Genomic DNA, 26,108 nt, shown 5'->3' with positions numbered 1-26,108 from the left:
TAGTTTTGACAAATATCCGCGATATTCGCGACATTGGAAAATACGACACGCGATTGTCACTTTCGCGATTGCCTGGATTGCCAGCGCGACGCGCTTTCGCTTTCGACCGAATAAGTACCGTACTGAAATGCGTATATTTGCAAATCGTTAATACCCGAGCGCTTAATCTATCCTACGCGATAGGTGCTGCGTTAAATAATGCATGCAAGACAAAATAAACCTTACTCTTACCAATTAAACAATTCGCGACGCGCCACTCGTTCGGAGACCGATCCGCTCCGTGTCCGCCCGCCGCGCCCTCGCGTTTGCGCATTCTGGGATAAATGGAAGGTGACGTCATCAATATGGCGGAGGTGCTTGATCTTCCGCGCGGATAAATTGAAATTTCTCGTGTTCTAACGAATAGGCGTATTAATATTCTAGAATAGATATCCGCGACATTTGCGACATTCAAATAGACGATTGTATTCTTATAGCTATATTCCGCTCTCAGGTTTCTCTCTGCTTACAATTTATAGCGGAGACTTGAATTCGATTTAGTGAAGACTCGAACCCGATTTACCGGAGACTCGAACCCGCTATTGATGGAGATTTATCAATCGATCGATTGACAGCGACCAGCGACTCTCAGCGACTCTGCGTCAACCTGCATTAACCTAAAGAACTACTGCTGAGGGCCAATATCACAGTCCCCGATTAACGTGATCCTCCGATTAAACTAAGAGTGAGTTTAATCGGAGGATTATATTAATCGGAGACTGTGATATCGGCCCTGAGTTGTCATCTTCAATCCGACTTTCATCAAATCACCCCCTAAACGCGTTTCGATAGTCGCGCCGTTCGACATCGAGCGCTCGATGGCTCGATCTGTCAACAGTGTCAACACTGTCAACCGACAGCCGACAGCGCAATCGTACGGGGACCGGGGTGGGATCTAGGTTATGTACGTCCCAGGCAGGCCTGTGTCTTTTCCGGCTCATCGATAAAATCGTATCCCGTGCGTGAGAAACGCGCGAGACGATGTGAGGGCGAATCGACGTCGTCGTCTCGACTCGCAAGATGGATCGCCGATGCCGCGTCCGCGCCCGGTAATCGCGTGAACATCCGTCTTCCGGCTACGGGGGAGAGGTTAGCTCGCCGTTCAGAGGCCGACCGAGCCGAAAATGGCTGTGGAGTTTCTGATGAATCGGCTCAAGGCCCTGCTCGTGCTGCTCTTCGGGATATTTAAGCGCGCGATGTGCTGCCTCCGACGTCGAAGACGATCGTCCTGCGACTCCGTGCCCCTGTCCACCGTCGGCGTGGTGCCGAACGTTTTAACTAGCTCGACGGTACTTGTCAGTCATGTGTCATGTGATACCTCCCATGTCAAGTATATGAGAATAATAATGTTGCAAGAATATATTTTTCATGCAGTTATGTAAATATATCCTGGTTGATATTGGTAGAAATGTTACAGTGCTTTAGGTTGTCGAAGGCTGCGTTACAATATTCACTGCCAGTGATATAAACTACTGAAAATCTGTAGTTTATATCACGTCACTAGCAGTGAATATCGGAACGCAGCTGAAACAAGCCAAGAAAACTATAATGATGCCTTCATAGGGTATAGTCTTCGTGGATTATAAAATGGAGAACATATTGCTGCTTATATATCTGAGTTTTGAAATAATGCTTATCGAGTATGGTCGTTTAAGGAAATGGAGCAGTGGGACAAGTGGGAAGAAAATCCAGTTGTCGTTATACCGGACAAGCCAGTTAACACAGTACAAGCAAAGATAGAGCAGTATCGACAGCAAGTGATCAAGCCTCCCGATTCGCCCACTGAGGAACAGCTTAACTTTTTTGAGGTAACTCTAGGGCTAATTTTGGAACAGTCGATAAGAGCACTAAAGATTTTACTTTTGGACCTTGCATAGGATATGACTCCAAGAATTACTAGGCAGACGAAGATTTTAATAAAGGATAAGCATGCAGACGGCTCTTGCAACGTTGCACAGTTCACGGCCATGGATCCTGTTCCGACCGTAAGTTTATCCTTGAAAGCAAGCTTGTAACACTCCAGAGACTTATGTTTTTGTTGTATGTCCAGAATGAATTAGAAGAATGGGAGGAAAATACTGCTGGTTGGGAAGTGGACGATTTTAGTGACGCTACCAAAGTGCTGCGAGAGCAAAGAAGGAGAGAGCGGGAGCAGCGATTAATAGAACAACAGCAGAGAAGACTGGAGCGCACAAAACCACAACCCTTAGGTGCAAAACTGTGTTCCTGATGCGAGACCATGAATATGTGGGGATTAATATCAAAACACACGATGTACAACTCAGTGGGATATTTTACATGCCAGATATTTTTAATATAGAAATTGGCATGTTCATATTAACTCTCTATTACTCGATGTAACTTTTTTGGTACGACGTGACAGTTTTATTGCTTTCTCAATTCTTCTTTACGATTGCTAGTCAATCATTGCAAGGCGAAAAAATTCCTTCTCTAAATCTTGCATATTCAAAAAATGCAGGTTTATTGTTTTATTGTATAGTTTTATATATTCATTCTCCAAAAGGGCAGTAGGAGGGTTAATCGTGAGAAAAAAATGCAATACTTCAGAGTGATAAAGTTGCATTAATGTATTGTGTTAATGCATTATATTTACTATTATCTTACAAGATTTACTTGTTTTGTTATACCGTCTTATCGGAGCGTGTAAATGTTCGCGAACATTTCTCAGTATTTAAATATCCGCACGGTTTCTCGTAAATGTAAACGAAAGAATAACGTGTAAACAGCGTCGATATGACTATCTCTCCTAAAAATAGTAGTATTTGTAAACATTCCATATGAATTTTATACAAATCTCGAGTGTGATACTTCTGAGCTTCCTTACAAGCGGAATAATCTGTTTTGTAAGTTTATAACAAGTCGATATATGTATATTAATCAACTGGAAATAATTTGTCATTTTACAAGTATTTTTGTTATATTTACAAATCTGTAATTTCCGCGAGTTTTGTTGGAAACTTGGAAATTTTACTGAAATTCCGGAAAACGAAAGAGACGACGCTTTGCTTTGTTACATTCTTTTCCTTTTGTTATTCATGCACGATTGCTGAGATAAATGGATCGTGGATTTTAAAGTGTTTCGTAATAAAAAAAAAAAGAATACGTTTGCGTTTAGACTTGGAAATACCCCGCTCTCAAACGTTCCACATATGTTCACGTATCGAGGCTGAAAGGTATCTTTCTGTAATGTGCACGATGCAAAATTGTGCCTAAAATCCTACGTCGTTGCGAAAGAGATCGAATTATCAAGCAGCCGCGAGGAAGGAGACACCTGAAGAAGTTTCCTAATGATCTCGATCACAAACTCCAATTAACTTATCAGGTATAACCTGCGCTATTTTGTCAACAGAATGATTCATTTTTTTAACATATATATGGAAAAAGGGATTACATCATCAGACACGACGAAATATACAGTTGGAAATTTTGCTGCAGGCGATTCCGCCGGTTGAATTAATCGCCAATTAAATTTAATCAAAAGTCGCCTTCGGTCAATCGAGTCCGTCGAAAGGTCGTCCACGTCGATCCGATACTCGTCACGCGCGTTAACGTAACGTCAACGTCAACGAACGTCAAACCGCGAGAGGTGAGCTGTCCGAGTGCGTCGGTGGCGCATCGGACTTCGGAAGTCGTCAGCAGTCGTCAGTCTCTGATAGTCCGATCCCGAGAGACCCGAGATTCCCGAGGGGAAATCGGAGTTCGGAGTATAATCAGATCGGAAGTTCGGAAGCGCGCGTCGCGCCACACGGTCCCGCCGGATACAGCTGGAGGACAGCTGGGACTACCGACGATCGACCGTTACGTGTCCGGGAGTTCGAGAGACGTCGGAGGTGGTCGGAGGATTACCAGGGAACTTGGCACTTGAGGAGCGATTTCAAGGACTCGAGGCTGGGAGCGGTATGCCGACTCGGTGAATCGCCGCTGAATTCCTGTGGAGGGAGAGCGAGACGGCCGCGGCGGGGGAACGGCGGCCGCGCGACGACGAGATAACCAAACCGAGATAGCGGGCCGACGACAGGTTCGGCTCGTGTAAACACAGCCGCGTAGACGCGAGCTATGAACGACCGCGGCCCAGTCGGTTCGTCCGGTGAGGGAGCGAGAGGGTAAATTTCTGTTTCCCTGGAGTCTGGCCGAGCGGGGAAAACGGCCGCGGGCCGGGCCTCGCGCGGCCGCGAGACGCCTATACATATAAGTAGGGGCTCTACGTGGTAACGAGGACTGATTTCCAGGTACCGCGGTGCCCGCCTTATCTGAAGCCACGATGTGCCGCGCGATAAGACCCGCAGCGTAATTGGGGACCTCGCTGTGACTCATTGTGCCGTGAGGTAGAAATCTGGAATCATGTAAAGTGACGCGGAGGAACAGCATCGTCGCAGCGTAGTTCGTTTAGTCGCGAAAGATAGAGAGACGCAACAATGGGTTCCATCGCTCTGGAGGAGTACGAGTTGATGAAGGACTCGAAGTATCGGGTGTAAGTAGATTAGCATGTTTAGCATCACTGGCACATGCGGCTCAGTAATAATTGTAATAATTGTAATAGTTCACATTTTATCACTTGGCATTTGTACAGTTCAAAGAACTCGTTGTGATATGTTATATATATTTGTCATACAGCTATGTGTCCGCTGTCGACAAGGCCCTGAAAAGCTTCGAGTACACGAGCGAATGGGCAGATTTAATTTCTGCCTTGGGAAAGCTCAACAAAGTGCTGTTGAGCCATATGAAGTTTCCCGTTATTCCAAGGAGAATCAAAATATCGAAGAGATTAGCCCAATGCATGCATCCGGCGTTACCCTCTGGTGTTCACTTAAAAGCTTTAGAAACGTACGACATTATTTTTAAGTGTATGGGCACTAATAGGCTCAGCCATGAGCTCTTCATTTATAGCGCAGGTAAGTGTCACCTGTCGAGAAACGTGAAAGAAATAATGGTAGGCTACTTTGGTGCATTCTGTATACTCGTCTGTTCTCGATTAGGGCTATTTCCATTATTGGGTCATGCTGCTATGAATGTCAGGCCGTCATTGTTAACGGTATACGAGACGCACTTTGTGCCACTCGGCGAAAGGTTGAGACCAGGATTAAGTGGTTTTTTAAGCGGCGTCCTCTTGGGCCTAGAAGATGGATCTGATCATTTTGACAGGTACGATCTACGATATTATCTTTGCAGCATTTTTTTGTGTTATATTCGTAAATAATATGTAGATTTGTGCGTGAGTAATATAAAAATTTATGGGGACATTATTTTACCAGAACTAACTCCTTACTGGAGAAAGTGTGCGAGGGTGTGGGTGCGGAACACTTTTATGCATGTCTCTGGGACTGCTTGGCTTCAAACTCTGGCATTCGATTGCCTGCGATATCGTTTGTGCTAGCACATTTCAACAAGAAGCTATCAATGGAGGAGCAAAAATATATTATGGGTACTAATACTAAAATTATGGTAAGAAAAATTTTGCGTTTAAACAATGGATATACATCTTAAAATTTGATCCTCTAATGTACTGTTTTATAAAAGATTTCAGCCTTATGTGCTGGAGTGCGAGACACTTCGGTGTTGGTGCAGAGAAGCGCACTGGATTTTCTGTTGATAGGCTTTCCTATGCACAACAGTCAGTTAATGCATCAAGATATGATATTGTTAATAAAAGCTGCTCTAGTTACTATATTGCGAAGAGACATGAGCTTAAACAGGTAAAGGAGGTCGCAATGTATGACAGACTTCTTCAAATGTTTATACTTTATATGTATATATTTTCTATCGTACAATTGTAGACGTTTGTTTGCTTGGCTGTTGGGCACTGAAGTGAGCACATCGATTTTAAAGAAGAAGACCCATGCAACTGCAGATACTAAAGAGGATATAACGTACTTTGATATGTATTCGAAGGAAATGCTAGTCGAAGCGATAAAATATCTGCTTAAAGAAGTGTGTGAAGAAAATTCGCAAGATTTGAAGCCATATAGGATACTTGTCTCGTTACTTGATAAGGTGGATATTGGACCAATAATTTTGGATGACATTCTGTTTGAAGTGTTTAGGTAAAATCGTCTATGCGTTGTAAAATAAAATTATGCTGTTGAAATCGAATTCTTTAACATGTTTTCTAACAATCGCACGTTACATTTTAGAACATTTTATAATGCATGCAAACAATCCGTGTCGAGTCACGCACCGAAAGCGAATGAAGTGGTGAAGTCTGCCAATCTGTTATTTTCGACTCTGGAACCGTCGTACATCTGGATACATTGCGGGCATCTGTTTGAGAAAGCCTGTAATATCAGATCGAAGACGCAAGTCGCGATCGAAGACGTCGCTGTCAGACCGGTCGGTAGTGGAATGCCGAATCTCGTGGAAGTGTGCGTGCTAACGGAATTTTTACTTGAGACTGTGTCGTTGGACGCGTTTATCGACACGCCGTCTGAACATCTTCCTGGCTTATTTTACGAAATAACCAGCAAGCTTTTATATCACAGTAATATCCTGTCCCCGGTGGAAATTTCGAAAAGCCTCAAATTGTGCGGCAAGATCTTGTCGAGAGTGCAACCAACGATGATAACGGCTCATGCGGACAAATGTGGTGAAGTAGATACCAAGTTGGACACGTCTCTGAATAACATTACAGTTCCCAGCGATAATTCCTTAACAGCGATCCCTTTAGAGAAGAGTCAGTCGGATAGTAAATTGAATAAGCCCGACACGTCCAGTATCCCCTTCGTGGAGAAAAGCCCAAGTACAAGGAGAAGAGCCAATTCCGGCGGTGCCGCTAAAAGGAACGAGAAGAAGTCGAAGAAGAAGGCGAGCAAAAGCACTCCCAAATTAAACGACACATACACTATACAAGCCGATGGCAGTAGCATATCCGTTATAGTGAGCGAAGACCCGAAACCTTTATCTAGAAATAAAAGCATGGACGATATTAAAGCGAGCTGCATTGAGACCGATGGAATATCCTCGAAGAATCAATCTTCGGACAGCCGTCTAGCCACGTTGAAAAACTTCAAGAATGTTACTCCAATGGGATCGACGGGATCCTTGTGTAGGGGACCATCTCCGGCGTTTCAGGCACAGCACTCCATGTTGGAAAAGTGCCTGCGGCAATACGAAATATTTTATGTTAAATTAATTAGCAATCGGATACTTAGCAAGGAGAGAACAGTACAGGATATGTTCGATCATTTAGTGGTGTCTTATCCGAGAAAGAGTTTTGACGAGAGAATGCGTTACTTGGAATTCTTGCTGAATTCCAGATTAAACATAGACGATTCCGGATTCTTTAGTCAAGACACATCCGTAACCGAGGATACCAAGTGCCTGGATATTTTTCACCTATTTCTCGATATGGCAGCGCAATCGGAGTGGATCGAAGCCATGAAAATAGCGTCCAGCTTGTTTGTCGAGTTGTCCACATTTCCAAAGTACTTTTCGCCCGGCGACGACGTACTCGTGGAGGAGGAGCCAAAGTTCGAGCACGTTCTTCCGGATTGGTTGAAAGTTTTAATAGTCTGTTCCTGCTGGTTGCAGAAACAACCCGCGTTACAGTTAACGAGCATCGCCACGTTATTGGACTTGGTGGCATTGTTGAAGGCACACAATGACGTCGAGACACATCCGAAAAGTGGAGAAGGTGTGACGACGGTTATTATCGTGCCTCTGTTGAAGCAATGGCATGTAACTTACTTGATGCAGTATACTAATGTGTTTCAGGTACACCCTAATAAGATTTCTGCATTCGGTATATCTTATTAAAAATAAAATATTAAACATAATTACTTTTAACATAAAGGTATTGGCACATTCCTTGTGGAATCATTTGGGCGAACTTCCCGCCCATAAATTCAGGATGCGTTGCGTAGAACTTTTGCACGAATTGCATCACGCTTTATACGATTCCTGCGACGCGGTCGAAGATCTGATAGGATCTGCGCTCATTTCTGAGAATCCCGAGAAGAGGATCGAGGGATTCGGTAGATTCGCCACTTTGTGGCATTTAGGACGAGAAATTGAAACGAATCCAAGGTTGCGTGGCTGTCTCAGAACTTTTGACCAGTAAGTAAAAAGGTTTCTAATGTTTGTCCAGCTTTAATTATGTAACATTATGGTTTTCACGAAATATTGCTTTTGTGTTCTGTCGTGTTGCGTAGATCCTTATTGAAAATATTGGACAATCTTCAGCTTGCGGATAATTCGCCGTTAAAGCTGCAGGCTCAATCGTGGCTGCTACATTCCTTGATGCGCGGCGACATATCGCGCGTAATAGATCCCCTGCTGACAATACTATTAGATCCATCCACATGTCGTATGAGCGTCCTTCACGTGAGTATACAACACAGTAATACCGTCCTAACGAAGAACGATCCCGTGGAGGAGAAATCGGAGGTACAGGACGACACGGAGGGTGCAGCGAAAATTTACGCGATCAGTTCGGTCGATGGCAATGTGATATATCACGTGAGCGATAGCGTGGACGAGGATAAAAGGTGGAAGAAGGGTAAGAAGAAGAAGCCGGCGATAAATCCTGTGAAGATAAAACGAATTTTCGCGGTGACAACGCTGGCGACTGGTGATAGTTGCAATCACTATGTCACGGAGAGAAATCAGTTTATGAAGGAACTCGAGGTACCGCCCAGTATATCCGGCAACAGGAAGATTTCCGTGTTTGTAAATCCCCTCTCGATCAACTGTAACGAAAATTCAAATGACTCTTTAACGGAGGACGATTCGTTGCCCAGTATGCGTAAGGGAACGGAGTTGCTGAAAAATGCCACCCGTTTCAAGAAAATTGATTTCGACAAAGGTTCTACTGCCAGTTTAGACGAGAGTCTTTTCGAATCGACGAATTCCAGCTTGAAGGCAAAGGATAAGAGTAGCTACAAGAAGTTGAACGACGATGTCGATTCGTCGTCGGATTCCATAACGAATAGCTTGGACTCGAGCAGTCCCGAAGTAACTAACAAACAGTCGAAGCAAAAGAAGGAAACTGTCATAATGCCGGGCAGTTCCAGGGAGGTGGCGGGCACTATCATAAAGGGCAGATATTACAGCACGAACGAATTCAGCGCGAATTACGATCATGATATCGGCAGTTTTGAAGCGAGCGCGGAGGTGCCGAGCTGGACGATGGACGACGACGACGGCGAACTCGATGTCAGCACCACTGCGGAAGAGTACTTCAGCAATTCCAGCAGCACCAGCATAGTCGAAGAGATTCTGAACGAAGTGCTCGATCGTGCAATGCAATTGTGCGACATCGCCGAACCACCTAAAAGCGTAAGTGTCTTGTTATTTGGCTTGGTGAAATGACAAACGTCGCAATATCTTTTCGTTCAATACTTTCTGTTCTGCAGGAGGAAATTCCACAGCATAACGCGAAAACTAATCGAAATGTCGGCCTTGGTGTTCACAACCTTCACTCTCACATGTTGCTCTACTGTGGGGTGTATGATTCGGCCAGGACTCTTTATGCTCTGCGTACCCTCAGGAACGAACTATTGACGAACATGCGAATGTTTCTGTGTTGCGCGGCAACAACCGGTGTAACGAACGCAACAAAGAACACAGTGCTATTAAACTTGTTGGCAAGACATAGGAAAAGTGTTTTTGGCCGGAACTTTCATGGTGATGTAGCTAATACGGAATTCATAGCGGCTTACAGGAGTAGCATGTATCTGGAAGTGTTGATAAGCGTATGCCTGTACTTCGCGAGAAGCTACTATCCAAATCTGGGACAGATGAGACTTACGTGCGAAGAGATCGCTGGTAATCGCCAGGTGTGTGCTCGATTTAAAAAAAATGTCTTAATTTAATATCTTAAAAAAACATTGAAGGAAGATATAAATTAAGAAGTGTTATATAAAATTTTTTATTAAATATATATTTTTTTTTATTAAACTTATTTATTTTTTTTAATGGATATTGTTAATTATGTTGATAAAAATATCTCCCACATAGGTACAACTTGCGAGTGCAGAGTTACTGACGCTAATATTTTCCGAATTAATCCCGATCGTCCGCGATTCTGGGAAAGGCTTTAGCTGCTACATAGTTGATTTATTGACTAAATGTAAAGTACAAAAAGTTGCTCTGCACTGTCTTGTGTCCAGTGTTATGAGCATGAAGAACGCTCACAAGGAGAATGAGGATGTTTCCACGTTTACTGAAGAAATCGTCTTATTTAATGACCCGTTTGTCGACAATGATGTTAACAAATGTAAATATAGAGCAAGCGATCATACGGAAGCTTTCCAGATACAATTGTTACGGTAAATATGCAGCAAATATATTTGCAAGAATATTTCGCTAATTCGCTACTGACGAGACTATTCAAAATTCACATTAGCATTAAAACCAGTTTCAGTTGTAATTGTGTAATTTTTTATAACGATTGATTTATTATTTTCCTAGGTTATTGTTAGCGTTAATTATGTTGGAGCATCAGTGTAGTAGTCAAAAAGGAGAGGAAATTAATTTAACGACGTCGCCTATACCAAGTTCGCCGACACGGACGTCAAACTTGATCGGGAACAGTTTGAAATATGTCTCTGGGGCAGCAATACCACAGCAACCGATGTTCCTCGCTAGTATTCTTAGCGCCCTGCAACTCGTATGCTATTTATGTCAACGTACATTGTCAGATCGGTTCAAAAGTTTATACTCATTTTTTAAACGCGATAATCAAAGCACGATATAACATATTTTATTAAATTATATATAATGTTTTTAAATTGTAAATATTGATTTGTATAAATTACGAACTAATCTGATTAAATAGAAAGTGATGATCGGTCTAACAAAATCACTAACGAAATAAGTAATTCGTATATGAATACAAATTTCGTAGGATCACATGAGACATCTTCATCAACATTGGACCACTCTTGTTACGTCCAGTCTACCTTTTATGGGACCGTCTTTAACATCCGTTGTAACGTCGGTTATTCATCAGCTGTGCTGCAATATTGAGCACCTAGCGTCATATTACATCAGCGAAGAAGCAACATTGACATCAAAATTACAGGATATAAGCACAGTGGAATGCTGCTTGCCTGCAGATTACACCGTAACACATTTGGAGGCTTTGACGTACTTGCTGCATTACTGTCTATTGGACACCTCTCAGCAAGTTGGATTCTCGTTTAATCAACCGTTAAGTGGTACGATACAAACGGGAATTCCCGGTGCTAATCCCGGGCAGATATTCAACAATCTCATACACGTCTTTATGCCCAGCCCACTTTCTCCGGTTAGTTGGACAAAATATATTTTTTAATTATGAGGTACAATTAATCGATATTTGATTTATTCGGTACAAAATAGCAAAGTTTTCGTTTTTTATAGGATTTATCCACAGCGAAGGATAAAACTGGCGCGAACGAGCTGCAGCAACACGCCAGAAGAACAGCATTAAGCCATTTACCAAGAATAATAGCATCATTGTCTGCTTTATGGCAAGCGGTTCTGGCAACAAAAGACAAGTATACTTTATTTGTACTTTTTAATCAAATATGTAGAAAAATTTTTTATATTGTATTAATGCAATATCTTTTTAATAATATCGTATAGCGAACAAGCCAGTTGTGTGGTGGGCAGTCCGAGAATAGTCAAATATCAATTATTGGAGCTCCTGTCTCCAATTTCTTTTCATCACGGAGCCAACTTCTTGGCTGCAGTCGCGGTTGCATGGCACGAAAGGCGCCAACCATCCGCTGCGTCAAAGAAGGTACCCGACGTTATATATCTTTAAAAAGATAATAAAATGAAAAATAATAGTATTATCAGTTTTGGAAAGAATGCTGATTAGTTGTAATTATTTCGGTACTTCCAGATACTTCCGGAAGCCTGCCCTAATCAGCAAGTAATGGTTCACCTTGTTAGTGCGATTCGTGTTATGCCCATTGATACTTTGGTGCACACCGTGCATCAAGTAGTGAAAACGCCACCGCCGATACATGGAATCAAGCAAGATTTCTCACTAGAAGTCTCGGTGCTAGAATTACTTTATGTCTACATGCAGAGTAACACGTCGCAATCGCTTATCGAGTCTTGGGCATCCTTGCTCAGTTTATTAAAGGATGGTCTATCGCTAACAGCACCTGCCCAATTTCTCTTGCTGGCTATACTGAACGAATATGTACAAAAGTGCCCACCTATGCAAGAGAAGAAAGACATCAAAGACTTGCAAGACGTGTCTGCGAAGGTTATTATCTTGTGTAATTCATTGTACAATAATTAATAACACAGTTGCTTAATAAACTATTTTTAATAAACATTTCAGTTGATCGAATCGTGTTCGCAAATAGCCGGTGCCTGTTTAGAGCAAACAACGTGGCTAAGAAGAAATTTGGCCGTCCGAGAAGACGTTTTCGAGGTGGTGGAAGGCTCTTCGGAAGGTAAAGAGGGAAAAAATGGTGCTGGTGCGTAATGTGCAATTTATTTTGTAGACATATTCGAAGAATCTTTAACGTAACGGCAAATTCTGTTTTTGTTCTCGCGCTTTATCTTTCTTTTTTCTTATGCAGTCTGGCAATTGCAAACAGCTCTATATTCCTCCCGCAATATATTCGTGATTATCATTGAAAACTTTGCGTTACAGTAACACCCGGAACCCCACCTAATGCGGCGTATAGCGTTCAAGCGCAAGCGGTATTAGCGGAAATACTCGCACCACTGTTGGATGTTAGTTACGGTTCGCTAGAGAAGGAGCGCGTGGTAACGCTCCTGACAAATCTCATGTACAATGTTACACCTTACCTAAAGAATCACACGTAAGTTTAGAAAATGGCTGCGCTCTTCAACCGTAGAAATTTTATTTGGATTTCTTTGAGATTCGGATAAGATAGAACAGCGTTTGAACTTTGCCTACTTTATCTAATTATCTAACAGGATAAAAAATATCGCCTCGTTCACCGCTTGCTCTCAACTATTGGCTTCCTTATCGGGATATCAGTACACGAGAAAGGCATGGCGCAAGGACGTTTTAGATTTGTTGCTCGACTCGGCCTTTTTCCAAATGATACCGGCCTGTCTACCGTATTGGAGAACCATAATAGACAATTTGATGACACACGACAATACTACCTTCAGAGATTTAATGAGTAATGCACATTTTACTACATCTTCAATACGTGTGTCCACCATAATGATAAAAATTAACATATTACGACTGTTCCGTTAAATAGATCGCGTCTCCATGGCTCAAGGCAGCGGGATCAGTATATTTTCTTCGAAAGAACAGGAGTACGAGCAGAAAGCACAGCTCTTGAAACGTCTGGCGTTCGTCATTCTTTGCAGCGAAATGGATCAGTATCACAAATATATGCCGGAGATACAAGGTGAATATTCGCGGAGTATATAAAATGTATTACGTATAATTAGGTTTTTACACACATACACATATACACTGATTATTTTGCTTTCAGAACGTTTAGCAGACAGTTTACGCCTACCCCAAGTAATCCCGTCTATTCAGGCGCAAGTGTTTCTCTGTTTTCGCGTACTGCTATTGAGAATGTCACCACAACACGCGACATCCTTATGGCCGGTCATAGTTAGCGAGCTTGTTCAAGTATTCCTCTACATTGAACAGGAATTGAGTACAGACAGCGAAGAATTCAGGTACGTAAATTCTTCTGATTCGTGTGCTTATTGAGCAAACTTGCTTATGGGACGCTGTTGCTTCGTATGTGCATGGTATACGTTTATTTATAATACGCAGTTATTTATCTTGAGGTATCGAGAGTCGAGAGTACTTCTCGTTCTTTTAATCTTCTTTCAAAAACTTACGTTTTGTCTCCAAGACTCGTAAACATCGAAAAAGACCGCTATAATGAAAATATTTTTATGCAGATATATTATTAGTATATTGGCATCGATGATGGTTCGCATCAATTTTGGGACCAATATTCAGATCTGATATTCACCAATATTTTCAAAATCCTCGAAACGACAAAAAACGCAATCTTATAATATGTAGAATAGAAACGCGAGACAAAAGTATGCGATTTACCTCTCCGGATCTAAAATATATGTGTAGAAATAAAGGATGTTAAATAGCATAATATTTGTGTATGCCCTCCCCACTAACATGGATACTATCTAATATCGTACTGTTTTTGGCTCTGTTTCGGCATCTTCGCGATTTGATGGGATTTGTGGTGCCTCCGTAACTTGAATGGTGTTGGGACGGCAGTCGTCATAGCAGGTAACTCGATGGTCCAATGCATATTCGACATACCGCACGCGTATGCATACTGTTAATGTTGTAAGGGCACTCGAGTACAGTGATGTAAAAGATATATTTTAGTCTAGGAGTATGTTTAGAATAAAGTCACAATGCTTGAAATTATTTTTATATTATATTAAAATTATTTTTACATTATACAAACTTCTGGTTTCAAGTATAAAGAGGTGAATGTACTTAAAAAACGGATAAATAATTAAAGAACTAAATATAAGTACTTGCTGTGAAAAGTACATAGCCTTAGATACAAATATTCAAAAGAATAACTAGGACCACAGGAGAAAAGACTTTACACCACTGTGTCGAGCATGTCGAATGTCAAAGGGTATTACTAATAACAATCTTGTATCTTGTTGATCGAGCTCTGCGGGGAAATATTGCATATTATTTATACCTTGCGGAATCAGTTAAAGTTCCCAAGAAACTTTTTCACTTTGCCGCGATCTAAATGACACAGCATTTACATTTCTTTGTAGCTCGCACATCAAACTGTTGTCCGCTCTGGACTCGTCGTGGGCTGTTAACGCCAGCAACGGACTTCAGGCACACGGGCATCCTCACTGGTTGCAACTGCAGCTGGCTGCCGCCAAGCTGTTAGACCTCGCGTTGCTGTTGCCCGCGCATAGATTACCACAATTTCAGATGTAAGCGGAGAGAGAAAGATTTTGAAGCGGAGGGAGGCGCGTATTTCATTACGAGATAATCTGTATTGTCCCGCTTATTTACAGGTATAAATGGGCATTCGTCGGAGATGCAGCGGCAGGCTGTATGGATAACAATAACTTATCTTCAGACTTTGTGCCGCATATTACGAGAATAGCAAAATTGATGGACAGTAAGGTGAGCACGATGCTTTCGCGACACGATAAATTATTTGGCGCGATTGTCGGCTGCACAGTCGACCTTATTTCCCGCAATTGCGAAGAAGAGTAGCTTAATGAACGTTGAAAGCGTAAATATATGTCGATATAAAGTTTAGTAATTGTAATGGTAATTTTTCGTCGAGCATTCCTCGGGTAACAGGCACCTCTGTATTTTCTCGTCAAAAACGTACTCTTCCTTGCACTCGCATCCGCTTCTGCATGGCGTGTAACAGTCTACTTCATCCGGTTTCAAACATGTGAATTGGCAGAGACAATGCGTCCAGACCGATCTGTCGTCACACTCCTGAACATTCTTGGAACGCATGTAACCGAATTCGTCGTAGTCGTACCCGGGAATTCGATGTTTGGTGTATCTGTAAACTTTCTCGGGCAGTTTGTGCCAGTCAAACTGCTTATTGAAGGGACTCCTTTCAAAAGAACCGATATTGTCTTTAAAAACAGCGAAGTTTGAGCTAGGATACGCGCCGTCCTGATATTCTGCATCGTCGAAATCGTTTGCAACGTAAAAATTGTCTTGCGCGACATTGTTGTATTCTTTATTAAAACTTCTCGAGCGGTCCGTTGATAAATCTTCATAGAAATCAAAATCGTTGTAGTCGGAGTCGCCCGTATATTCTGTAATAAATGCAATAATTAAATTATCGCAATATTCATTAATTGAGTACGCACATTAAAAGTAAATAAAATTAATTACTTTTATTTCATTAAAATAGGAGAAGATGAAATAGATCACTATGTCATAAGTCGCTTCTTGTTTAAACGTTTTAATTTTTATTTGTCTAATGTTTAAAAGACTTATTTTAAAGAACTCAGAACAAAAAATTAAATAATTTTTTTTATTAGAAGGAAATTGAACTAATTAAATTAATTTGGTAGGAAAGGCCGTCCCGTTACAGCCATCTCTTCATTAATTGGCATCAATTAACTTACATTAAAACCATTTAGAGCATTCAGAATATAATCATGAACAAAAAAGATGAACATTTATGTTTATAAATATTTCAGGATTATATTTATACATTCTGTATAAATGAAAGAACGTGCACAGATAAAATATTCAAGACTTAACAGAGAAAAAGCACCTTATATGAGTCTATGTTTTTCTTTGAAAAAAGGAGATAGAAGGAAAATATGAATCGTGTATCTCTTAAATGATCATATTGGTTTAGTACTCACGTGCAGAAAGAACTATTACGGTGCACATACTGTAATAAGATAAGATTTTCAACCAGATCATCGCTGTGATCGCTTCTGCACAGACTGTCTCGACAAACTCGGTGTACACTGTTAGGACTAAACTATACGAATAGTCTCAATTATCACTGTGACCCTGCTCTTATATCGGTTCCACTTAAAGACGTTGCTGTTGTTACGTTACGAAAAAATTCCACTTAATCCAACTTTGTCGCTTGTGTATTTTAATTAGATTTTTTTTCCGAGAAACATAAAAATTGTTATTAAATAACGGTTATTCAGATCTTGCGTTCGTTACATTTAATATATGTGTTACGAGAATGAAAATTATAGGAACTTGGTGTAGCACCACTGCAGCAATACTGAAATACTTATTTTATTTTAGTATCGTGAGAAATCGCATATATATATTCGTTTTTGTACCTAAGCCAATGCGCGCTCTCGAGTCGAGCGGTATTGTGCAACATTTGGTGCTACAAATATAACTTTTTTTTGCATATTGTTTCGCGTTGCTCCTTTATAATATATAATCAAACAGAGATATTTCTTTCCTTATTATTTTCTTAAACTTATACCGATCTCTTTTTGCAGTTCAAACCAGAAGGTCCACCGCCGAAAAGGAATCCGGGGGAGCTTCTATTAACGTCGAATAACGTTCGCTCTTTGCAAGATCTGCACCATTTCTTCTCAAGCCTTAGTCGTGCTACGTGCGACACATACGTGCCGATAAATAACACGCAACTGGAGACTGTAATCGAGCAAGACTTCCTTGAGAAAATGCCGGCCGTGCCAGCGAGATAGTAAGGATTCTATAGTGAAGCTGTATAAGTAATATTCGTTCGTCAATCGGGAAAAAATGTCGTTAAGACGCTTTATCCTTTGATATATTTATAAAAAAATATATACAAGGTATCAAGGAAGTTCGCCGCACTTAAGTCTATACGTAAATATTATATTGTATAAATGTGGCACAATTAGAATACAGACATCCAGAAAACGCGCCAACTGCTTCTGTTATTAAATGTTTCGAAGCGTTTGCTTGACAAATAAAGAAAAAAAAGAGAGACAGAGAGAAAATTTATTCTGTATTAATGGAAAGTATGCTAAATTTGAGGACAAACGAATATTTGAACGAGTTTTAGTCGCACAAGGAAAAAAAAGGATTGATACGTCGAGAGCTATTAAATGGACAAATCGATCGTAAACGAAATAGGAAATTTATTTTATAATTAAGAATCAGGAGTGAATCTGGGGCGTGTAAAATAATCGACATTTTCTGTTACTGGTTTTTACTTGATTAAGCTTTCGATTTGTCTCCTCATTCGGTTGTGAATAGTTATCAGCATGTATAATATGGCAAGCTAAACTCGCTCGTTGGCCTGCTGTTGTAAAATTGTATGGAGCGTGTACAGTGTAACATAATATTTTTACGGAACAAGGTCTTCCCACTATTTTCTGACACACAACCGTCATAATTTTCCCGCCGATAGCTTTATTTCTCTTTCTTTAACTTCCCATGTTATCGTGCAATTTAAAGTGACAGATCGCAGGAGGTATCTCCACAGGTCTGAGTAGCAAACTCCGCGCTGAAATGCAGACCATGAAAGATGGATGAACGGAGAGATAGAAATTCAATTAATGCCCCCTCCCCCTCCCCCTCCCCCGCTTGCAATACGAAGTGTGCGAATATTAATTGTAGGTGTGGAAGTTCATGAGATTTCACAGTGAAACCCCAGGCGGGTGGAGTGAAGATACGGGACGGTCCAGTTATGTTTTCGACGATGTACCTGCATTGTTCTCGCATGCGTCATCAAGCCACAATTTGCGTTATCGAAGCAGCTCGCTCGCTTTTATGCGTTTCGAACTACCTGATCAAGGAAGGAACACCGTGAAGACCTTATGAACTTCTATCTTAGTTGTCTAACATAAAGTTATCCTTATTGCCGAACGCTCTTCATCTTAACGAACAGACTTTGCTATGTAAACCGATAAATCGATATTACATAATGCAGTATAATATATACGCCGTATAAATAACATGTGCTTGAAATAAGACATTATATTTTTATGAGAAATTAATATACATACTGAGAAAAATCTAATACCAAGAATATCTACTTAATCCGTACGGCATGCCCGTACAAGCTTCTGCACACAGTTAGGAAAGATATAAGAACTCGAAGATAAGGGATCTGTTTTCTGTTGCTGAACTGGCTGCACTGGTTCAGAGTTTATCTTTTTTACTCCACATTGGAAGGAAAAAGATAAACTCTGAACTAGTGCAGAGCCAGTTCAGCAATAGAAAACAGACCCAAAATATTGGAATATATAACGGAAAAAAATGTACGTTGTCTATTTTGCTCAATAAAAGTTTTAAAGTTGTCCGTTAGGACGCATATTGTTACTACCTTTCGCAAATGAGCTTATATGTTGCTAAAAGATCTTTTCTTTCCAACTAAAGTAATTCTTTTAATCCAAAGTAGTTCTTTCTTCAGTTTTTCGGCTAATAAAATAAACCAACCGATAAAATAACGAACCAATGAAATGGCAGAATCACATTGGTAGATATTCTTTGTTAATAATAAACGATCGTGTCAATAAAGTGCTATATAAAGTGACATATAAAATTTATACTATAAATTTATATCATATATTATATATCTATGTATATTCATATCTATATACATAATATCAATGTTATAAATTTATATTATAAATTCTATATACTCGCGACTTGTATGTATCTAATATAAAAGAAAAAAATCGACGGCTTACACAGCGGATTTATTTTTTTATACGCAGCATTTTGAAAGCGTGCGAATCTGCAAGTCGCATATATAAATAATATACAGTAACGTAGCGTCAAATTATTAGACACACTAGCTCGATTTATTTTGCGTCGTTATTACTTCGAGATTGTAATTAATTTCTGAAAGGATAATTATGTATCGCAGTATTAGTTACTAGTTACTACTCGGTGCTAAGCCACCAGTAGTTACGAATAAATTCATTCTGACTGCTTTTAGAGCAAGGGCTTGTGCAAGGATCTGTTGTTTATTGAACATGAAAGGAAGTGTTTATAAATCTAGTTATGTATATTTATATATATATTATACACGTCAGTTATACAAAACGTCGGTGATACGATTTTAGTAATGTTTATTCCTTAAATTTTTCTACGAATTAAACCTTTTTTTTATGCAATATCCTAGCGGTTTGTGAGTGTCAGGATAGTATAACTATATGAAGATATTTTCTCGGCTCACAGACTAACGCGGTTAGTGTCGGAGAAATATTATGTACCTTTGTCGAAGTTGTGTCGCTTTTATGTAACAAATATTCGACAGATACTGTAACTCACTGCGATTTTAGCAGTGCACTCGCTTGTACCATTAATAATCTGTTATGTTACGTTGAAAGAAATAAAGATTACACTTCAAAAAAAAAAAAGGAGCTTGGTCAATCAATGGTGCAGTAAGTTTTATTAAAAATAGAAGCGATTGTAAAAGATATAACAATATAAGATTAAAAAGTGTTCTTTCCTTATTGTGTCCTTTAAATCATAGCTTCGACTCTTAACAGCAATTGCTTTCAATCGCGAAATTGAGTAAAGAAACTGAGACTGCAGTCCACTCCTCTTTCCTTCAATGAAGAAAGAAAGAAGAAGGCTTCAAAGCATTTATTATAGCATCAAATGGACTGCAGCCTGAATGAAGCTGCAAGAGATCTTCAACAACTGCATCGGCCATCTTGAGTAATGCTGAAAGCAAAATTTTCAGAGAAGGCTGAAGAGGTGCGAACGCTGGGGAAACTCTAATCTCTAATGACGAAACGACAACGAAATCTTGAGACTATTGACTGTTTAACGTGAGGAAGGTGAGTAGACAGATTCCCGGAAGTAGTTGGCCGTCACCCCGCCGGAACAGCCGAGATCTCGGATTTCGGAAGAAGACAACAGATGAAGGTCATATCCTAGGTCGTAGGTGGTGGCTGCTAGCTTTCTGGCGAGAGGATCAGAGAGAATCGCACAAGGATCTCGCCTGTCGTCTCGCTTGTCGTCGTTGACGTCACGATCCTAAAACGGCTGTCGCGAGAAGGTGTCCCATTTCTCGCTTATCCGCAGACGGCGGCTCCGAGCTCCGATTCGAGCAGGCTCGGAGCCCGAGCAACAGCAACGCCGAAAAGAGAGAGAGAGAGAGAGAGAGAGAGAGAGAGAGAAGGGAGGAAGGAGTGGAAGAGGCTGAGGAGAGCTGACGAAGCGAAGAGTGGCCGAGTGGCGTCCGCATACTCCGCATGGCGCATGGCGAGGAGGAGCCCTGATGCGAACGGCCCGCGAGAGTCTCGCGAGCGCTAGGACGACGCCAGCACCTTGCCTTCTTCCTCGCCTTCGTGGCGGGATGTCCACTGGGTCGGGACGTCGGTGAACGGCGAGCGAGCGTGCGCGCGCTCCTCCACGCGCGTGGAACCGGTTCGGGTTCGCGCAGCTCCGTTGCTCCGTGCGTTCACTGGCGTTCACCGAGGAGGCGAGAAGGCTGAGCGAAGAAGGAAGGTGAAAGCGAAGTAGCCGCTCGATTCCTCGGACCACTCGGACCAGGTGCGCGCGTGCTTCTCGCGTTTCTTCCCGCGCGAACGTCGCCACTCGCCAGGGCATGCCCGCGCGAGCGCGCCCCCCGTCCCCCCCGGCCGTCATGCCAGCGTCGCGCACGGCGCGGTTCGTCGGCTAACCTCCAAATCGCGGATCGCGGAGTCTCGGGGTCTTCGACGGGGAACGGCGTGGCTCCTCACCCTCCCTTCGCGATGAACGTGAATTTCTACACGATGGCCGCGGGCAGCAAGTGGGACAGGGTCTGCCGATTGTGCTCGGAGGAGAGGAACGAGATGCTGCCCATCTTCGGCGACGAGGGTATGCAGCGCAGGGTGGTGGAGAAGCTGCGCGCCTGCCTGCCCGTGCTCGTGTACAAGACCGATCCGCTGCCGAAGCAGATCTGCCAGTTCTGCGCGGCCAGGTTAGACGACGCGTACGAGTTCAGGCAGTACTGCCTGAACGTCTACAGGGGCATGCAGGCCGTCTTGCTGAGGCACAAGCAAACGGAGTCCGCCCAGATATACCTCGACGCGATGAAGAACTCGTCGGATCCCTGCCAGGTTTGTCAAACGGATAATCTGTCCCAGTCAACACAGAACATAAATTACTTTATGTTATAATTTTGCAACAATCTAAATGTGATATAAATAGCACATGTTTTTTTGTATTAGATATTCTCGTTTTAACACTGGCATCCCGCCTTTATTTGCCTTACAATTTGATAGCACATGTTGTACCAAAATTATAACATTGATATAATATAGGTGCTTTCCATTTACATAAAAACTCAGATAATTCTCACTTGTGACGTCGTTCTATCCTTTTTGGGAATTAATGAATAATAAAGACAGAATGACATCACAAGTGAGAATTATCTGAGTTTTGATGTAAATGGAAAGCAACTAATGTAACTGTGATGCTCCGTATTGACTGGGATCTTCGGAGAGATAATCGCAAATTTTTTATCGTTGCAAAGAGAATCAATTTGCAGAGCAGATTCCTTCTTTAACCGTTGCTATTTCAAACGCCAGGTACAGCTCTGCAAGGAGAAGTCTAGAGCTCCTCCGCCGTTAGTTCCTTTATCAGCTACCCTGCCCTTCGACGACTCGGCGACACCGATCAATCAGGTTATCCAGGATGCCTGCATGGTTACCTTGTCCGAATTACCATGCGAGGTGGAGATCAAGGAGATGAATATGGACCCAATTTTGAGTGCCGAAACCGCCGTTAGCGAGCCGTTGAACAAGAAGCGCAAACTGTTGGAGATGTTTGGCATGGATATACAAATAAAAGCGGAGTCCGATATGGAAGGAGCGAGAGCTCCTAAATTGGATTATCAAGTCCAAAAGGAAGAGAAACGAACGAGTATTCTGGAACAGGTACTGACCGGCAGTCTGACGATGAATAATCATCAGCAACTGCAGTCCATAACGAAGTTAACTTCCGAATGGTGGTGTGCACCTTGCAACAGTTATTACAGGTACGTGCTCTGTAACAACGCTTTCGTCGTGGATTCGCTTGGTAGCAAAAATTTATAATTTCCAGAACGAAGGACAGTCTAATGAAGCACATGCAGTTGCACTGTCCGCGTGTGTATACCTGTAGAAAGTGCTCCGCATCCTTCGAGTCTGTCGAATTCTTAGCGAAACACGAAGCCAGTAACCATTTGAAGGTCGAGCTGGATTTCACGGGGAACTTGAATGATTGTGATCAGTGCGAGCGGCAGTTCGTTCGTTGGGAAATGCTGAAGCAGCACAGATTGCGCGATCACCTGGCCGAGTCGACCGAGATCGGAAGTAACACCTGGTGTTCATTGTGCAATAGGTAATTTGCGACTTTAAGAAATACATTTGTCTCTCATAGGCTGCTTCTCTCAATATTTTAAACATATATTCGTGTTTTTTAGATTCTTCCCTACAGTAGAATCTTATCAAAGTCACGTTCAGTTACATCAAACAAACTCGATAGTGACGCAGAAATTGCCATCTTCGGAATCCACAGTGACAAAAATAGCGGAACGACCGAGAGAGATTAAACGAGATGATCAGTACTACGAAAACGTGAAATCTCTCAGGTGTCCTACTTGCGGGAAGGTAATGAAATCGCAATTACATTTTTATATGGAAGTCCTACGTGTTTCACATGCTCTATGATTTTTGTATTGTCTACTATTACAGAGATGTACCCAGCAGAGCGCATTGTCGAATCACATGCGCACTCATGAACCGAAGAAGCACAAATGCAACATTTGCGGCCGGTCGTTCGGACTTCTTATACGCCTGGCTGGACACAAAATAGCCGAGCATAATGAACAACCAATAATGACACCAACCTTGTCGGCAGTCGAGCAAGAGGAGGCCTTAAACGCTGAGAGGGAAGCGAGAGAAGCAAGGGAAGCTCGCGGTGCCAAAAAATCTTACTCCGAGGTTCGTTCAATCTCTCTCCTCTTCGTGATTAGGGATTATTGTTTGCTTGGATCAATACACTATAATTTATAGATTTTTTTATATTCATTACCTTGAATTTATTTATATTTATTTCTGGGTACTCGTTTCAGAGATTGAATTTGTCGTTACGATACTTTTAATTCCTGATTTAAGTTACGATCACTTTTTTATTCACAGGTAATGGAGAGGAACGACGTCCCGGTAGATGATGAATCTCTAACGAAACGCATTTCTAGTGGACATAAAAACGTGGCAAGATGCGGCATTTGCTCGCAATGGTTCAGCGACCACACGACAATGTTAACGCACCTGCAGACGCACTCGGATAATTCCCACAAAAGTTACATGTGTCATGTATGTAAAAAATCGTTTAAGGAACAGTCGCAGCTGTTAAAGCACGAGGTAAGACTTCCGGCAAAACTATTGTTACGTATTATTATCCATTGTCGTTGCATTTTTTAAACACGAGCTACCTCCTGATCGGTAGGCTTGTCATAAACGCCTAACGCTCGATAATGCCTCACTGTACACATCCGCTGTTTGCAACAAATCATTCATGGATAAGGCGCATCAAAAGACGCACACGGTGGATAAAACCTATCACTGTGCGAAGTGTAATAAAATCTTTTTCAAAGAAGTTACGCTGCTCGCCCACCAATGCACGGGCGGAGCACTGCTTGGAAAGAAAGTCGCCGTGAAGTCTCGGCAGAAGACGCCGTCTCACGTTGCCAACAAGACGTACAAGTGCTCCAAATGTGACGCGACTTTCATGAGCTCGCAGTCGCGAAACGCTCACTTGAAAATGCACGCCGAGTATATGCGCGGCAGTACGGTACGTAACGGATAACACCGCACGACTCTGACCGCACATTCGCGATAACGGCATATATTATGTGGCAACGTTATGTTTATAGACGCAGACACCCGAGATTAAAGTTGTAGCGGATGACGAACCGATGCCAAAATTGCGTCCGGAGACGCTGGAATATGTATCTCCTATCGAGCCAAAGGTTGAAATTAACGAGCAGAGTACCCCACCACCTCTTAAACGGACTCTCATTAAAACCGTCAACGGGTAAAGAGATGTTTCAAACTTGGAAAAATGTTGTGTGTTATTCTGAAAAGTCTAATTCTGTGCGACATACTTATTATTATTTTTTTTTTAGGTATCGGTGCGGTGTATGCCAGTCACCGTTCGTGTTGAGGGATCTAGCCGTGGCGCATTTGAGATCCGCACATCCCGTGATGCCATATCAGTGCCCTTATTGCAAGAAACGCTTCACGACGCAGTACACGTTTACCCATCATATCAAGACAGAGCATCCCGACGCATCCGAGAAATGAAGATCGTTTGGATCACGCTGAAGGAAATGGACAGATCGAAATTATATCACAGCATGTGCCTCGTATTACGTGTGAGAGAGTTCTGTTTATACATTATTCAGGGAAACGAATGAGGCGTGTATATATATACGGCCCATTCTACGTCGATTTCCGGTTGTTAATTGGCCTTGAGGATTTTTCTATTACATAACTGCAGACGTACAACGTTAAAGTGTTTGTTACGCGAGGCTATTGATATTAGTACTTACACTGAACGTGCCTGTACAAGTGCTTTGTTTTACAACAATTATACGAACAATCCGCGACAGATTCAACGAAATCTTGCTTGGAAAGAAACAGTCCCAGGTCCCAGAGCGATGATAAGACGAATGTCGAGCGCGAAGATTGAAACATTCGGTCACGGTCACGTGAATCTTAGCGGCGACCTATCGGTGATAGAAATTCGATTGCGCAATTTGTACCATATGATTTGTATTTTAGATTTAACTGTGTATATTTCACTCGTGACGTTATATAATGTAATTACAGTAAATACATCAGGAGCCCTGAAATCTCGATTACTCCGGAAACGTTACTACAAATGACAAATGACGTATTCGATTTTACAATGTCATTATAAGTTATTTTGCGTTCTTATGGTTCCTCGATATCATCAACGGCGCGACATCAGGGAGTAATATCGAGAATTCGAGGATATTTAATTCGCGTTAAGATACATTCCCTTTTAACCGAACGTTTCGTGCATCCATGTTTTCGTGTTACGGTTTTCATCGTTGCGATTGCCTTACGATGCAACGCCAAAGTCTCTCTTCGAGGATACCGAAGACCGCCGTCGTCGCGAACAACAAGCGAAGAGCCGGCCGTTTCTGACGCGACGGCGACGTCGTGTAATTTAAGTGTACAATCTTTATAAGTTTATTTTATATATACTTGATTTACAATAAACTATTACTGAAAATATTACAGATCTAGGCCCGGAAAGTATTCTCATGCGATTATTCAGTACGCCGTACATTCAAAATCTTGGATTAATTGAGGCGAAGTTTATTTTACTTTGAACATGCCCAGTTATTCATATCCAACTGGCAATCGATTGTATATGTTCATAATCTGTAAATCAATTTACGATGGTTTTCCTACGCCGTTCACGAATAATGACGCTAACGAGATAGAATGAATTAGATACATCTCATATCTATAATAACGGGTGGAAAGTATGTCTAACAAATTAATAACATGCCAGATAATCATTACTATGTCGCAATAATAGTTCTAAAATAACTATTCAAATCTTCCGAAAAGGTAACTCGACAATAACATTCCCATTCCTATGAATCTCCTGTAAAATACATGAA

At 41.7% G+C, this 26,108-nt stretch overlaps 4 protein-coding genes across 6 annotated transcripts; 3 read left to right on the top strand and 1 right to left on the bottom strand.

The window, feature by feature from the left end:
- The first annotated feature begins 623 nt into the window (after window positions 1-623).
- Window positions 624-3,162, top strand: LOC139782422 (receptor-binding cancer antigen expressed on SiSo cells). The gene is made up of 5 exons (XM_071721452.1): window positions 624-724; window positions 832-1,328; window positions 1,695-1,847; window positions 1,917-2,024; window positions 2,090-3,162. The coding sequence occupies exons 2-5, from the start codon at window positions 1,164-1,166 to the stop codon at window positions 2,267-2,269; spliced, it is 606 nt and encodes a 201-aa protein (XP_071577553.1). The 5' UTR covers window positions 624-724; window positions 832-1,163; the 3' UTR covers window positions 2,270-3,162.
- Window positions 3,163-3,550: 388 nt separating this feature from the next.
- On the top strand, window positions 3,551-19,827 carry LOC139782303 (protein DOP1 homolog). Of its 3 annotated transcripts, none has more exons than XM_071721292.1 (26): window positions 3,551-4,163; window positions 4,290-4,531; window positions 4,675-4,952; window positions 5,037-5,202; window positions 5,313-5,502; window positions 5,578-5,753; window positions 5,835-6,101; window positions 6,192-7,767; window positions 7,847-8,109; window positions 8,205-9,330; window positions 9,408-9,830; window positions 10,012-10,322; window positions 10,465-10,663; window positions 10,901-11,302; window positions 11,398-11,534; window positions 11,623-11,779; window positions 11,885-12,256; window positions 12,335-12,449; window positions 12,653-12,824; window positions 12,943-13,154; window positions 13,239-13,391; window positions 13,479-13,674; window positions 14,249-14,260; window positions 14,776-14,943; window positions 15,028-15,139; window positions 16,969-19,827. In XM_071721292.1, exons 2-26 carry the CDS (start codon window positions 4,476-4,478, stop codon window positions 17,176-17,178), a joined length of 7,449 nt encoding a protein of 2,482 aa, XP_071577393.1. In that variant the 5' UTR covers window positions 3,551-4,163; window positions 4,290-4,475; the 3' UTR covers window positions 17,179-19,827. The 3 variants fall into 3 exon arrangements, with proteins under 3 accessions (XP_071577393.1, XP_071577378.1, XP_071577382.1); XM_071721277.1 differs by having other exon boundaries at window positions 12,335-12,473; XM_071721281.1 differs by lacking the exon at window positions 14,249-14,260 and having other exon boundaries at window positions 12,335-12,473.
- Window positions 12,469-16,739, bottom strand: LOC139782444 (uncharacterized). The gene is made up of 2 exons (XM_071721479.1): window positions 16,360-16,739; window positions 12,469-15,798 (listed from the first exon to the last, which is right to left on the bottom strand). Exons 1-2 carry the CDS (start codon window positions 16,418-16,420, stop codon window positions 15,275-15,277), a joined length of 585 nt encoding a protein of 194 aa, XP_071577580.1. The 5' UTR covers window positions 16,421-16,739; the 3' UTR covers window positions 12,469-15,274.
- Window positions 19,828-20,409: 582 nt separating the features above from the next.
- Window positions 20,410-25,716, top strand: LOC139782321 (uncharacterized). Its single transcript, XM_071721315.1, has 9 exons — window positions 20,410-21,522; window positions 21,994-22,442; window positions 22,508-22,786; window positions 22,869-23,055; window positions 23,140-23,388; window positions 23,587-23,811; window positions 23,897-24,241; window positions 24,324-24,484; window positions 24,576-25,716. The coding sequence occupies exons 1-9, from the start codon at window positions 21,175-21,177 to the stop codon at window positions 24,751-24,753; spliced, it is 2,421 nt and encodes an 806-aa protein (XP_071577416.1). The 5' UTR covers window positions 20,410-21,174; the 3' UTR covers window positions 24,754-25,716.
- The last annotated feature ends 392 nt before the right edge of the window (window positions 25,717-26,108 follow it).

The sequence above is a fragment of the Temnothorax nylanderi genome, unplaced genomic scaffold (genome assembly GCF_030848795.1).
Source record: "Temnothorax nylanderi isolate EJ_2023f unplaced genomic scaffold, tnyl_v1.0 TNYL_tig0007_pilon, whole genome shotgun sequence".
Classification (NCBI taxonomy): Eukaryota; Metazoa; Arthropoda; class Insecta; order Hymenoptera; family Formicidae; genus Temnothorax; species Temnothorax nylanderi.
This window is presented reverse-complemented; position numbering and strand designations above follow the sequence as displayed.